This window comes from Nyctereutes procyonoides, unplaced genomic scaffold, assembly GCF_905146905.1.
Source record: "Nyctereutes procyonoides isolate TBG_1078 unplaced genomic scaffold, NYPRO_anot_genome, whole genome shotgun sequence".
NCBI classification, from domain to species: Eukaryota; Metazoa; Chordata; class Mammalia; order Carnivora; family Canidae; genus Nyctereutes; species Nyctereutes procyonoides.
The window spans coordinates 61,940,850-61,956,386 of NW_026575046.1; the positions used below are offsets into that span (position 1 = coordinate 61,940,850).

Here is a 15,537-nt window from a genome sequence, read left to right on the forward strand (position 1 = left end):
GAAGTGTGGATAGATTTAAGAGAAATAAAAGCAAGATCAGCCAGCTTGTAATCTTCTTTTCTCTTTTTTTTTCCTCCCCAAAGCTGCATTAAATTGCCTATTGAGAACAATAACATATTTGTGCTTTTATAGGTAGATGATTGGTATTACACAAAGATTTGGCTAACAGTCTAAAGGCACATTCACACTGATCAGGATTGCATGCTGCTAATAATTTTTGGGATGCTCTAGGGAACCCATAATTCCCTAGGACTACAACTTAGCAGGTCAGTGCATGCTTGGTGGGAGCTCCTACAGATTCTAAGCCTCTTTTTCAGAACCATACCAACCAATAAGACCTGGGGGGAGCCCATTCCCAAAGAAAGCTTTGGAAATGTTAAGTATCCCCTTTGACTTACATTCTCCCTCTGGAACAGGGTAGGTGTGATGGCTCATCCAGACTGGACAGCCAACCGGGAAATGGCAGCGAGACATTTTTATGCAGACCTTAAACCTGCTCATATGCCCATGCCCTGTGATTTAACAAACCCATCCCTGGCAAATTATCCTAGGGAAGTAATTGAAAAGAAACACTGATACACACCTGCCTCCACTCAACTACACTCAAGTAACAGTACTTTTATACTTAAGGTTAAGATCTAGAAATGGTGGGGAAACGGTTTAGTAATGGATGGTACTTACGTATCAATTTGAGGACGAATTGTACAGTCCATAAAAAGGGTAAGTTTGAGGCTAGCACAGTAAAAATATCAGGCAAATGCACAGAGCATTAAGCACACATAGAGTACCTATAGAAAGGGATAAGGTTTAGGAGGGAACAGAGCAAAATGAAAAGTCACAGCCTCAGCGTGTAGGGAATACAGTTGAAAGATTTTCTTTGTTAATTTCCCTTAATGGGATCATAACATTGTTTTAAAAAAACATATAAAAATAAAATAAAGCAAAATGAAATGGTCCCTGGGCCTTTTAATCTTTGATTACCACGCATATGTCTGAGCCCTGAGATTCAAAAGCCAAGCTCAAATAGAACTTATAATCCCCCTTCGGGAATTCAGGAATTCCTTCCGAAGGAAGCTTGTGAAGGGTGGTAATATTTGGTCGCGTGGACAAACACAATCCAACCGTTGTCAGACTGGCTGTTTTATCTGCGATGCAGAAAAGCAAAGTTGCACATAAGCATCAAGGAACATGGAGTTGGGGACATCCTATCACAAAACTACTCCATGGAGAGATCTGTTTACACACACGCTCACACACACACACGCCCAGGCACACACGGCAGCAGCACTAAGGAACTTCGGTTGTCATGCGGTATAACTCACAAGAATAACACATTTTCTAAAAACTGGAAACCCAAAGGAAGATGCTGCATTGCACACCTCACGTCCATCTCTAGGAAGAGCTAAGTGACGCTGGCCACCAGCACAGCTCCTGCTCCTCCTGAGCAAACATGTCCTTCTGTCATTTCTGACATGCCTTAGAGAGGTGAGGCAAGGAGCTCCCTCTTCATCCTCCATGAAGCTCACACTGACTCCTGGCTGAAGCGGCCCACCTTTTCTAAATGCTATCCAAGGGAAGTCATAGACTGTCACTGCTAGAAGGGACTTGAAGATCTCGCCTCAATTATTACTTTTTTATTACAGAACTTTTTCGAAAGAATTGCTTCCCTTTACTGAGCACCTACTATGTGCCAGGCACTGTCGCAGAAGCCTGGCATGCATTTGTTTCTTATTGTCCCAACATATCTGCACGGCAGCTGTTACTGTCCCCATGACACAAACTGGGAAAAATTACAGTAAGGAGTGACTTGCCCAGGGCCACAGTCCTTTAAGTGGCAGAGAGGGATTGGAATCCACATCTCTGGACTCCTTGTCCCGACCTCTCAGTAAAACCATTCTGCTTCTTTGGCACACTCAGGGGGACTCAGCATGAGCGGCTTTTGTGCAGGGGTTATAATTAGTTGTCTGGTCCCAGTTGCTCGCAGGGTAAACAATGTCTGATAAACCCACAACGCTGTAAGTATTTATTACATTGCAACCCAGCTGCCAACTGTCTAACCATTTTAATAAAAAGCTATTTTCTAAGGTTTATGTTTTATTGCGTGTATGACTCCCTTATTGGTTAGCATTTTGGAGTTGTGGAAAAGGTTATGAATTTAGAAACTGGCTGCATTCATATCATATTTAAAACTTAATGCTATTTTATTAAAGACATATGGGCCTCCAAAGTACACATATTAAATGTCATGTAAGAAAAGTAGCAGTTTAAATCATGGTCAAATTCATTTTTGACGTGACTCCTGAGGCTTCCCAAGATCTGAACTATTTCTTTGTAAATCTGGCAGTTTAACCACACTCATAAATCACTTTCAAAGCATATTATTTCTTAATTTTACTGCATTAGAGAGCGTTTGGCCTACACAGTGAACTGTTTGTAGCAGTTATGCGAACAAAGTTGCACATTTAGTCATATAATGCGCAAAAGAAGTAGGGAGGGGAGGCGGAGAAGGAAGAGCTTTTCATTCTTCAGTCTGTTCTACTTTATCCATTTTTACCTAAGCAAACACAACTCATAGCAGATGAGGCCTCTGTACGGCCCAACATGCAGAAGCCAGACATACGTACCCAGGGCTTTCCCAGCACAAGAAAGACAAAAAGACTTTGTCACTGAATCTTTTCAAAATATCCCACCACTAAAAATTAGAAGGGGTACAGATGTTAGACTTTAAAAAATATATGGTTCATTGAAACAGATTTTTTTCTTTAAAGGTGTGTGTCTCTGCGTGGTACAGCTCTCGATTGTTTTCTGACTATCCAGAGATCCAAGATCTCAGCCTAGGGTTTTCAAGGTCCTTCTCATGATGAGATAATCTTCTTGGGCGTGGTAAGCATCCCTCGGATTCCAGTGCCTGGGTTTCTCTGTTTTACCATAGGGGAGAAAGTGTTGACTCCAATGACAAATTCCAGGATCTTATCGTCGGCCTTGATTTCTAGATTCATGGAGGGAACTGGAGGGGGATTAAGAGAGATGAGTCCAGGGTCACCGAAACGAAATGGCTTCTGGGCTCATCTTTGCACCAGGCATCCTTTTCCTGACATGGGCCCTGTGCGCAGACTCCTCTGCTCCAGCGCTGTCCACTTGGGGTCACAGCCCTGGCGTCCTCCTGTTCCCAGCAGCAACTGCTGGGCAGCCTCATCCCCCACACTACACTCTTCTCCTATGCCTCCTCTTTGCCCCAGCTCCCTCCTTCCACCATCCCCACAAGAACAAAAAGGCCTTGCATGTTGGTGCCTCGGGAGACCCTCAAATGGAGGAGGCAGAGCCTCCCCAGGATGAACACAGAGCCTCTTTCTCCTCCCATATTCCCTTCTGACAGATGCTTTACGCTCATCACAAGGTAGATGTTTAGCAAAAGCCTTAGAAACACTTCATTTAAGTTAAAATTCCGTTAAGCCACCAGGCATAGAGTGGCAACACTTCCTTCTATGCACTGAATTATGTACCTCCAGAATTCATACATTGAGGCTCTAACCCCCCAGTGTGACTATATTTAGGGATAAAATCTCTAGGAAGCAATTAAGGTTAAATGAAGTCATAAAGGTAGGGCCCTGGTCCAACAGGACTGTGGCCTTCTAAAAAGAGGAAGATCAATCTATACTCTCTCTTTCTCGGCATTGTGAGGACACAGGAAGAGGGTGGCCATCTGCAAGCTGGGAAGAGAACTCTCACCAGATCTAGATCATGCTGGTGCCACGATCTGGACTTCCAGCCTCCAGAACCGTGGGGGAAAAAATGCATTTTTGTTGTTTAAACCACTCTATCGACAGTGTTTTGTTATGGCAGCCTGAGCTCATATATCCCCCCACCTCAAGCCCGAATCACCTCCCCCACTTTCACATGCACAAACTGATGACAGCAATGCCACACAGAGAGGAGCTACTTTGAAATTACACAGCTAAGAACACTAGCTGCTCCTACTTCTACATACCAGACATGGTGTTAGCACCTTACACATATTATCTCATTTAAATTTCACAACGAACATGGAAGGAGGCATTGTATGCCTGTATTCATGAGGGAGAAGCAGATAGCAGAAAACGGAGGTTCAGGCTTTTAACCCAAACTCCACCTGAAATATGCAGTAGGACTGGCCTCGAAACAAACAGCAAATCTGACGAGAGCCCATGAACAGAGTAAGAATCACACATTTCCCATGGAATACAATAGCCAATAAATTCAGATTCTAAACCTTCCCAAAAAAGCAGCTGGAGGCAACTCCTTGAATCATGTCAAGAACAGAAGTAAAGGTGGGGTGGTGGGAGGAATGAATAAAAATGGGCCAAATAAAGCACAGGGGTGGTCATTCAGCCAGATAGCCTCTGTGACACTTAGAAATGCCAACAAAAAACAAGTGATTTACTTCAAAATTTTGCTCACGAGTTAAAAGCTTCATGGAGTCAAAGCCCCACTTAAAATTCCCCACTTCAAAAAATAAAAAAAAATTACAGCTTTGGAGCCTAGACAGAGAGCATTAGTTCACTGTTGAAAAGAAATAATGAGTTCTAATTCAGGTAATGTAGCTCAGAATTTACTGCCATATTTTAAAATGCACATGAAAAATAAAATTATCCTAAAATGTCCTTGGTGAAAAGGCTGAGTGTAATTGCTATCACTGACAATAGCATTGAACTTAGCTAAATTAACATCAAAGGAAGCCCCAATTACAGAGCATCTGTGCATTATTGATGGTGCCCTGTCTGTTAATCTAAGACACTCCACTGTAAGGAGCAGAAAAGCAAATAAAAGAGCTAATTGTACCACCAGCCTTCAGGGACCTCAAGGGCAGACCTGCCCTATCATGCTTGTGAAACACCACTTTGCCTGGTCAGAGGGCCAGGGAGGATGCACTTGGAGCCAGACTGTGTCCGTGGGCCCCAGAAGGCAGAAGGAAGCCACAGAGACCACAGAGGGATGAAACGAGGAGAGGCAAAAACACACTCCCCCCAGAATTGTACCCAACTCACAAGCTAGCCCCAGCAGCTACCTGAAAACATAGATGGCCCTGGAGGTCCAGGCAGGGAGAAATGAGCCCTCTCAAGAAATGGGCAGAGTGCAGTGGGAATGTGTCCTAACTCTCCTTCCTTACAAGAAACTGCTTCCTTTTACTTATCAAGGAGCCCATTAGGGCGAAGGGCACCTTCTGAGAGAAAAAGTAATATTTTTAAAGATGTATTTATTTGAGAGAGAGAGAGAAAGCATGAGCAGGAGGTGGAGAGAGAATCTCAAGTGGACTCGCCGCTGAGCATGGAACCTGATGCAGGGCTGAATCTCATGACCCTGAGATCATAACCCAAGCCAAAATCAAGAGTCAGACACCTAACCGACCCTGCCACCCAGGCACCCCCAAAAGGTAATTATTTTAAATGCAAAGAAGCTCTCCTCTGAGCATCAGACTCCTCCTTGAACCTACTATGTTGAGGTACGAGGTGTCGTTACTGGAGCTCATACCAATACTGGTACTTACCTATTATACCTGCTTGGCTCTCACCTGGATGATATTCAAAAAGTATGGATTAGCCACATTCAGACAAACAGATTGTATTTTTATTGCAATCAGACTTTGGGAAGACTTTCTCACCTGTGTTCAAGTGGGACAGCCCAAGAGTACCCCACTATTTTAGCCTATCCACTACCTACTTTGCTTCTCTGGCTTTGGGGGCCAATGAAAACAATAAGTAAATGTTAAATACTGGAGACAACCCTTCCATCACTCAGCTGACATGAGTTTGCTTTTATTATCTTCTTATAGTTCACTCTTTTTGTCTGCTTTTGGGAGCTGGATTATACGCCCTCCCCGCAAGTTGATATGTTTAAGCTGTAACTCCCAGTAGCTCAGAATGTGATTATATTTACAGACAGAGCCTTCAAGGAGGCGAACAAGCTAAAATGAGGCCATTAGGATGGGTCCTAATCCAATATGACTAGTGTCCTAATAAGAAGCTGAAGTCTGGGCACACAAAGAGATAGTTGGGGATGTGCGCACATACAAAGAACACCATGTGAGGCCACAGCCATCTGCATGCCAAGGACAGAGGCCTCAGAAGGAATCAATTCCTATCAACACCTAGATCTTGGACATAGAGCCTCCAGAATGAGAAATGGATTTCTGTTGTTGAAGCCACCCAGTCTGTGGTATTTTGTTATGGCAGCCCTAGCAAACCAGTACATCTGCTATTAGTTGCAGGCAGTTTGGAAATAACCAGAACTCAAGAGCAGAAATTAGGACCATGCCATCGTCATTTTATCCTTTTTCCTTAGCCATAGAATTGCAAATACTATTAACATAAATCAGAGTTAACTTCAGAACAATGTTCATGATTTTCCCCCAGTGGGCCATCCATCGAGCAGCTTTCTCTGCCTTCTAGGATGTCTATCTGCCTGGGGCTTCAGTCCCCACCATCTGATGTTTCCACATCCCAGAAGGGACTTTCTAAGTAAGGCAGAGCTTCATGAAGCCACAGAGTCTGCAAGGATAGGAAGCAAGGCCCTTGGCTCACTGAGGGGAAGGGTCTCTAACACTTTCCTGATGTCCTGTCACTCAGATCTCAGTCACTAGCCTTTTTTTGTCTATTCCTAAACAAGTAGCCTCTGTATTTCCAACCTCCTCCTTCTCTTCAGTGGGCTAGAATCACCAGGCTCAAAACAAATAATTAGTGCCGGGCGGGGTGGGGGGGGAGCGGCAAGTGGAATAAAGCATGTTAAGACTCAATGTTGTTCAAGCCGGCCAATGCACCTGTCATGGGGAGAAGCTCCTTGCCAAGCCCTGATGCTGCACACAGAACGCAGGGTAACATTAGCTTTAAACACAGGTAACATGAGTACAGTGCCTCAACTTTATTCTATGAAAACCTCCTTTCTTATGGAAACATCTTTCTTTTTCTCTTTTCTTTCCTTTCAAGCTAATTTTTAAAAATAACAAAAAAGTCTAAATTACAAAAGCAAAATACCAGGAATTGTCTTCTCAAGTGGATCACGAAAATGTCAAGCTGCAAATGCACAGTTTACAGATATAATCAGCTATAAGGGCTCCCTATCAATCATTACCAGAGATCCCATGAGGAAGGACTCTTCACAGCCCACTTATGAAGCCTTAAATTCACTCCTAAAAAGCAAAGCAGCTATACCATAGCAACAGGGTCTTTGGAGTTAGGAGATGTCAAAGAACTTTTTAGGAAGCCATGGATCCATTTCCAGGGGAGTTATTACTGGGCCTCTGACAGCCATCAGCTCCCTCCTCATCCCAGCACCTAGCTCATTGACCTCTATGCCCACCTGAGCACCAACAGTGGCCTGAATGCTGGGAAGCCCTGGGCCAGCGGCTTCCTCTCACAGATTTTTAACATATCTGCTGTGCACAGAGCACTGTTACTCTCTCCCAGAAGAGACCTACCTGTACTTTCCTCCCACTTCAAACTTTGCCAAGATTCCTACTCATCCTCCAATTAAATGGCAAACTTGGCCTAAGAAACAGAGCTCTCCACAGCCCAGCTCTGACAATTCTCTGCCTAGACCATGCATTTCCGCAAAATGGGTTGGGGGCAGGGTAGGGGAGTAGTCAGGAGGTCACAATGGAAATTACACAGCTACCTTTGGCTCCGTTCCATATCCTCATCTTCCTACTTTTTTACTCTTGCCTCCCATCCTATTTTCATGTTGGGAAATACGTTAATTTTTAAGATACATAGGAGAAAGAATGTGAGCTTTGGAACCTAGACAGACCCAAGGAAAAACTTGATTCTACATTGCTCTGTAACTTTAGGTGATGTGTGTAAATTCTCTGATCATCAGTTTCCTCATTTGTAGATTCAAGTACAAGGAGAAATTCAGGATAATATTGTCAAGTCACTGATATAATACCTAGTACATGCTGGACACAATACATGCTAGGCACTGTTTTTATTCATATAGCAGGGAAGTGTCAACACATCTAATGAAGTACTACTGGGCAGTTGATCAACCCTGAGGCTGACCTTGCAATCCTAATTATTTAAGCATCCAGAGAGCCTACATAAGTCAACATGGTGATGCCAAAAACTAAAAAGCTGTGTCCTATTTAAGAGCTCTGGTTCAAGTGGCCAGGGAAGGACCAAAGGGCATGATGGATGGATGGATGGATGGATGGATGGATGGATGGATGGATGGCTTTGAGTAGCAACACTACTCAAAATCCTAGTGGCTTACAATAAGAATTTATCTCTTGTGCAGAGGTCTGTGATTGGCTGGGGTCTGTGATCTGCTTCAGGCTGCAGGTTAGGTTCAGGTCTGTCCAATGTGTGCTTCACGTTGCCTTCACAGCAAATGGTAGACATGCAAGAGGAGTGAGTGGAAACACATGACACCCGGTAAGGCATTGGCCCAGAATTTGCATGCTCTTATTCCCACTCACAAACCATCATGTGGGATGGATGGGGAAATAAAAAGAAATACACAGTTTTAGATAAACAGTGAAATTTAACACACTTGTCCCAATTGTGCAATTTTAGAAGCTATATCCTAGGGTTCCAATTCCATAGAGAGTGATACTTACATCCATGATTCTCTAAACATCTGTTGACAAAAGTGAGCATGGTGGAGGGAGGCCAAAAAGAGGAAGAGTGTGGAGCTGGACCCCTGGGATGCAGCGAAGGCCAGTGGCTCCAACAGAGACACAACAATCTCTTGTGGGGCATTGGGCCTAATGCAGAGCAGTATGTGCTTTGTGCTCAGCACCTGGCCAGGCCCCAGGGACTTCTGGGAGAGGCTCTGAGAAGTTCCCTTCAACACTAACAGTTCTGTTTCACTTTCCTTCTCCCTACTGTGGATTTCAATTTCCATCCATAGGGCTCTTCCAGGGGGCAGGAGATACAACTTTCCTGCCTATCTCTGATTCCGGACAGTGGCTATGCCAAAGCAAGGCAATAGAGACATACCAAAATTGCCCCTAAAGAACAGTACTCTGAAAGCATTTACTGGAGACCCAAGATGCCATGCTGCTAAAAACGGAGAAATAGAAAATCTTTCCCCCCACCTCAAATAAATGTGGTAAACTGTGAAATCGGGAAGAAGAATGAAAAACAAACAGACTGCAAATTTTTGGCTTCTGGAGTTGTTTCTAAACACATCACCCAAGCATCTTCCAAAAAATAAATTAACTTAAAATTTCTCCTCCCTTCAAAACTTACTCTAAAATAACTGAAAATAGAATCTGAATATGTCTGTAGACAAGGAACATCTGTATGAAAACAGAAAAGAACCATAAAACACTAACATATTCAGGTAATTAGAAATATCCAGAAAATACACTGACATTTTTTAGTTTTCTTCCGAATGTTTGGCATGGTAGAAAACTTTCAATATATTAACTTATCACCTATTTAACTACATGAATAGGTGGCTTACAATATTTATCTACAGCTATACCCTGGCTTTACATAAAACATATATTCCTGAAAACAGTGAGTACGGAGGAAATGCTAGTACTTGCAATCAACGTAGAGGTCGTTTCTGATAACTCGCTACATGTCTGCAACTGAGCTAGACTCACCCAACAGAAGCCACGAAAGCCCTACCCGGTGGTAGGAAAGAATTGGACCAGGCATAAAACAATCAAGTAAACCAAGCAAGCCACTAAGCAGGTCTCCTTTATGGTATAGACCAAAAATACAATGGCAGCTAAGCCCAAGAAAATCTCAATTAAGCTACACACAGATTCATGGAGCACCTCAATGTGTTTGCTGAGAAAAGTTAGTTTTTATTTCCCACAAGCCCTCAAACGAGCAAGTAGATTCTGAGAGCAGGACTCAGAGAAGGCCACACAGGGAGGCAGGGAGCATGAGCTCAGATCACAGCCTTGCCTTCCCCTGCAAGACTACCTGATGGAGAAGCCCAGGCCTGGCAATCAGCGTGGCCATAGGCCCCAGCACCATAAAGAATCACAGACTATATCCTTTGGAAAAACAAGTATGCAACCCAGAATCTGTCCTTTCTGCCAACGCACAGATTCAAGTCATTACATTGTTTTAAGGCAGAGGTCCCTTTCCTGCTTTTCCAGAGGACCATATTGAAGCAATAAAAAAAAATGGACCACCTTTCACAATGGATCTACCAAAATGCTCTGTTGTTCCCAGCTCATTCTTTTGACGAGTGTTGGCTGAGCCTCTGCTATAAACCAGACACTGGGGATAAGGGAGCAATAAAAACAGGCAAGTTCCTACCCTCATGGAGCTGACATCTCAGGAGATGAGCAGCTGCTTCATTCTGACAAAAAAAGCTGACTTCCCGATGCTTTCATGCCCTATCTTTATGTTCGGTTGCCATTTGTGTGTGTGTGTGTGTGCGTGTGTGTGTGTGTGTGTGTGTGTGTGTGAAATCCAAAATGTGAGCCATTTTGTGTGTCATCTGTGTAGACACAGGTTAAAGAAATGAAAGGAAACTGGGGAGTTAGGTCCTAATATCCATGTCAGGAGTGGACTGTGTAGTGTGGCCATGGAAGGAGGTGATCCTCACAATCCAAATAATTTCCGACTTTCCGTTTAAGGTCAAGAATAAAAAAGATTTCCAGAAGGAACATGTACTCAGACGTTTATTCCTTTAACATTTCCTTCTCTCTCCCTTCCTCCTTCTCTCCCCTTCTTGACCCCCCACTTCTGTCTCTTTCTGTCTCTGTCTGTCTCTCTCTCTCTCTCTCTCTCTCTCTCTCTCTCACACACACACACACACACACACACACACACACAGCCTCCAACCCACTGGGGAAAAAAAAACATCCCAAAGATACACACACACACACACACAAATATACAAAACTACATAAATGCACAAACTACCTGTGATAGGAAACCCAGGCATGCCCACATAAAGGCATATATCGCAGGTTTTCAAGGACACACTGACACTCACAACCACTCCTGTTACCTTCTCTCACCTACAGCAGAATGGCCACAATTAGAAGCAAAAGTCCACGTGTCAAAACACTTTCTCACACAGGCTGTGATTCTCAGTCTAACTGCTCTCCCCACTGCTTCTATAAGGTTCTGAAGATTACACAGTTGGTAGCCAACTTCATGTACATGCCTGTAAACAAGAGGGCTCAGCTTTAAATAATTATGTCAAAGAAATGACAACTGTACTCTTTGCCAGAACAGGGATGAATAATTACAAAGCCAGGACATAATTAAGCAATTCTGACTGTCGGGTTCTTGAACTGTCTGATGCGTAGGGCTGGCATGTCCGCCATGCATACCCCCCTGGACAGGCCTTGCACCCCTTTGATTTATGTTTCCCGATGTGGTGAGAGGGGATCATGGCCTTGCCATCACAGAAGCCTTTCTTTGGGGGCCTCCGCCTTCTCAGCGTCCAGCTTGGTGCCCTTGGCATTGACGATGGCATGATTCCAGGGGCCAGTATTTGCAAAAGATACCTATTTTCTTTAAAGTTCCAGGAAAGGAGCAAAGCCTAGCTGTTGTAGATTCCTTAGCTAACAACATAAACACACCAGACTGGAGGAGTCAATTGGAGCCTTAGCTATCACTTCCCTAATGAATGATGGTGTCTTTCTAGAGGACTATCAGAGCTCTCGGAGAGAAAGCAGCCTTTAAACAACAAAAGCCACAAGGCAGCAACGAAGGGGGCAGGTGTCATCATGGGAGAAGGCTAGGGCGAACTTGCACTCAAGCGCCAGGGCCTGCCGGGTACCAAATCAAACCTTTGTGACATAGGGGGTTTATTAGCTCCTGGATGATTTTGCATTTGCGTCAGCCTAGAACACCCAGACCACCTGTTCCCTACCTCCAAGGCAAGGGCTGTGATTGGAGAGGCATTTTCCATTCTCCCAAATACTTTATGTCAGGAATAAAATGAAAACAGCTCCCCAAATCACGGCCTCCTTGATCATCCATCAGAGCATTCTGCTGAATAAGCACAACAGGCCACTGCTGCCTGAGAAAGGACAGAAGCCAACTTGAGATCCCGATTCTGTGATGAAAAATAGGGCTTCACCAAGTGTGCTCAGCACAGCGTCGGCAATTCACGGGGAGTAAATTGCTCTCCACTTAGAAGCCGACTCCGGGTGTACACAGACCCCCCAAACATACATATGTATACACACACAGAGATAGAAAGCGAATATAAACACCTGCGCAGGAACAAACATATGTCTGTACACACTGTGAGCAGGCGAAAACCAGCCCTTTGAACACCAATTTACTAATTCAGCAAGAAGCTCATTTGGCCTCTTTCTATCTGCCAGAGAAGTACCAATGCGTGTCTCTGAAACCAGGCCGAAGGGAATCGCCTGGCGTTCAAGAGAAGCATACAGTTTGCTATGAGAGCAAGACCCAGGGAAGGCCTCTGGTGCACCTGAAGTATCATGGCATAGATACGGCACCCAACTGGAAGCCCAGGCCCCTGGGTTCTGATCCCAGCTCTGCCGGGCTGTAGGGGCCATAGGAAGGAAGCTCCATCCCCACCTGGTTCCTTCACCCACAAAATGAGAGCTCAGACCAGGTGATTTCTGAAGTCCTCTCCAGTCTGAAAATCATGTGACACTCCAGAAAGCTACGGAGTGAAGATCCTCATGCTTTGTCAGAGTTATGTCTGTCTCTCCTCAAATAATTAATGGGTATTTTTAAGCCTAATACCATTAGCAAAGACGTGGGAGTCAATCACACAAACATAAGCTAATTCTATAATTGATTAGAAAGTAATTTGGAGCTTTGAAGAGCATTTCTGCTGATGCTGTTAATGACTCAGAGCCAGCTCCTACTGGATTTTAAGGAGCCATACCCACTTGCTTCCAAAGCCAGCGGGGATTTCGGTCCCTGTTGCCCCCTTTACTCCAAAAGAGCAATTCAGCTTTTACCTGTTTTCTTCCTTTAGGCCTTCTTATGAGGTTCTTATTTCGAACAGAGAAATGCATGGGGGAAAATGTTCGACTCACTTGCTCCAGAGGTAAGACCTGAGTTGAACGATGTGGCTCTGTGGGCAGACACACCAGGAAAGCTCCATTGTCAGCTCTTCCTAGCCAGGCTGCCCAATGAACACCTCTCGGCCTCAGTTATCCCACCTCTATCACCTCCTATATTTCAGGGTGATTTGAGGACTCCCAGATCTGTACACACAGAGCCTGAGGACCATGGTGAGCACACATGGAGCACCCCACACAACCATGATGGGTATTATAATTGGTGCCCCTTCAGATTTCCTGTGACAACACAGAGCTTCCCCTGTCGGGAACAGGGGGAGCAGGAGAGAAATATTGATCTGTCCTATAAAGTGCAGGAGACGTAAGGGTGGAAAATGTTGAATGGGCAGGAACCCAACGTATTATAAACAGTTCATTTGTTGTCCTTTGTTTGGCGATGTTGGCTGCCTCTGGAATCTTTTAACTTGAAAAAAAATGGAGGCCAAGAAATAAATTATTTCATTTGGACAAAATTACAAAAGCTGGAATAACTAAAGGCAGTCATGAGCAATACATCAAATCTCTGCCTCGATAAGGAAAACTGTTAACACTTTAATAGCTATGAAACGAATCACTCAATTAATTTCCCACATGCTGAAACAGGTAACAATACATTTATCTGCCAGTATTATACCCTCCGTATCATATATTTCCACAACTGTTAGCAATTTTATTCAGCATAACGGGAAATAAGTTGCACCTCATGGATTCAGGGAGAGAAAGTGGCCTGAGGTCTGCTGCCAGCTGAGCAACTTGATGGAAGAGGTTTCGTTTTTCTGTTTTGGTTCTGTTTGTTTTTTTCTCTTTCCCTCTTAATCATTTCCAATGCATGTGCAAGGTGCTCTAAGTCAATAGGCAAGGACAAACTAGACCTCCAGGATTTCTGGGCCAATGTTTTCAACACAACAAGCTAGGGTCCCACAGGAAAGGGGGGCCCTAGGTAGCTCCATTGGGCTCTGGGGCAGTGATGGACCTTGAAAGGGGTCATCAGGGGTCATCTGGTCCATTCCCTAGCCCTGGGCTTCACAGAAGGATCCCAACTCCTCCCAAAGAGATGACTTTCCACATCCTTAAACATTTCCTTGACTCTGAATCCAAGACTCAAAGCCATATATCTCCTGCCTTATCAGTACTGTCACGAAGATGGCACCATATGCACTTCCATGGCCTCAATGCAGACTCAGTTGATAAAGGAAAGGGCAGTAAAACTATTCCTAAGAGCTCTGGAGAGCTGCATCTAGAGAGGATACGCTAGTCCCAGGTCACATTGTCAGGGGGGAAGAAAAGGCCTTTCCCACTAATAATATCTCCAAGACCTGTTGAGCCTTCATACCTGTGAACAGAAGAAAATCACTCTCCCCTACCTCCACTAGGGCCCCAAGAAAGAAGAGCTCCTTCTGGGTTACTAGAATAGTCCTACCCTCCTGAGGAAAAGGAAATGCCCCAGACTTTCTTCTTTTTCCTTTCTCAGCAACAGACCTGTAGAGACCCCACCTTGTAAATGAAACATCTTCAAGAAGGCACTTTGAAATCTGCCCCCCAGAATGTCACCACTGGGCTGTATATGGTGCTGCTTTATTGGTAAAAGAGCCACCTGGGTGAAATCACCTTCCAAATGAGGTCCCCTTAGATAGATCGCAGGAAGACCCAATTTATTCCCAGTCCTACGTCTTGCTAGGCCAACAGCGTATCCACGGATAAAACCCTGGTTGGAGATCTCTCCTGCATTCCAAACACAGAAAAAGGTCCTCTGTGCTCAAAGAATAACCAGTAGGGCAAGACATAAATCCCTTGTGAAGACCAGAAAGTTGGCAGCTTACTTTGGGCTTCACCACCTTCATGAATGACCCTCTGACCAAAGCTTCCTCTCGTTCTTGTCTGGTTACTTTCCGGGCATCCAGAAACTTCAAATTGGGCAGCTTGTGCAGAACAAAGCATCTGAAAGAAAACAGAGACAACTCAGGAGGGTAGGCAATGGCCTCAAAGATCCATGCAATTTGTCTCAGGCTAAGGGATCTACATCATTAGGTCTTCAGAAGTTTAGATCTTGGTTGCTGCTTCTCTTTCACAAAGAATGAACAATCACTCTTTGCAGAAATCCAAATAATTATATTTCACACATACAACTAAACCTCAAAAATACACACTAACAATTGCTCTTGATTCAAATATAGACACACACACACACACACACACACACACACACACACACCTGGATGAGCCAGGAGGATCCTGTATTCCCCTGCCCTTCCATTCTGGAAATGGGCCCAGCTTCTTTGCCATGCAGAAAGTTCTCAGAGAAACTAATCTACAACCTAATTGTACCATTTGTGTCACTGCCTTCCTGTGGGTCATAACTCTCATTTCTTAGATAAAAGCAATCTTTGGGATGCCTAGCTGACTCAGTCGGTAGAGCACGTGACTCTTGATTTTGAGGCTGTAAGTTCAAGCCCCACAATGGGGATAGAGATTACTTGAAAATAAATCTTTAAAACAAAACAAATCTTCAGTTTGAAACTAAGACGGAAGACATTGGC

At 44.2% G+C, this 15,537-nt stretch overlaps 1 protein-coding gene across 1 annotated transcript in view; it reads right to left on the minus strand.

The window, feature by feature from the left end:
* The window catches only part of LRMDA (leucine rich melanocyte differentiation associated), a 1,013,426-nt gene that overhangs the window by 408,328 nt on the left and 589,561 nt on the right, over window positions 1-15,537 (minus strand). Inside the window, exon 5 of the mRNA XM_055325848.1 lies at window positions 14,821-14,938. Within this exon, the coding sequence (XP_055181823.1) occupies window positions 14,821-14,938 (118 nt within the window). The remainder of the gene's footprint in view (window positions 1-14,820; window positions 14,939-15,537) is intronic.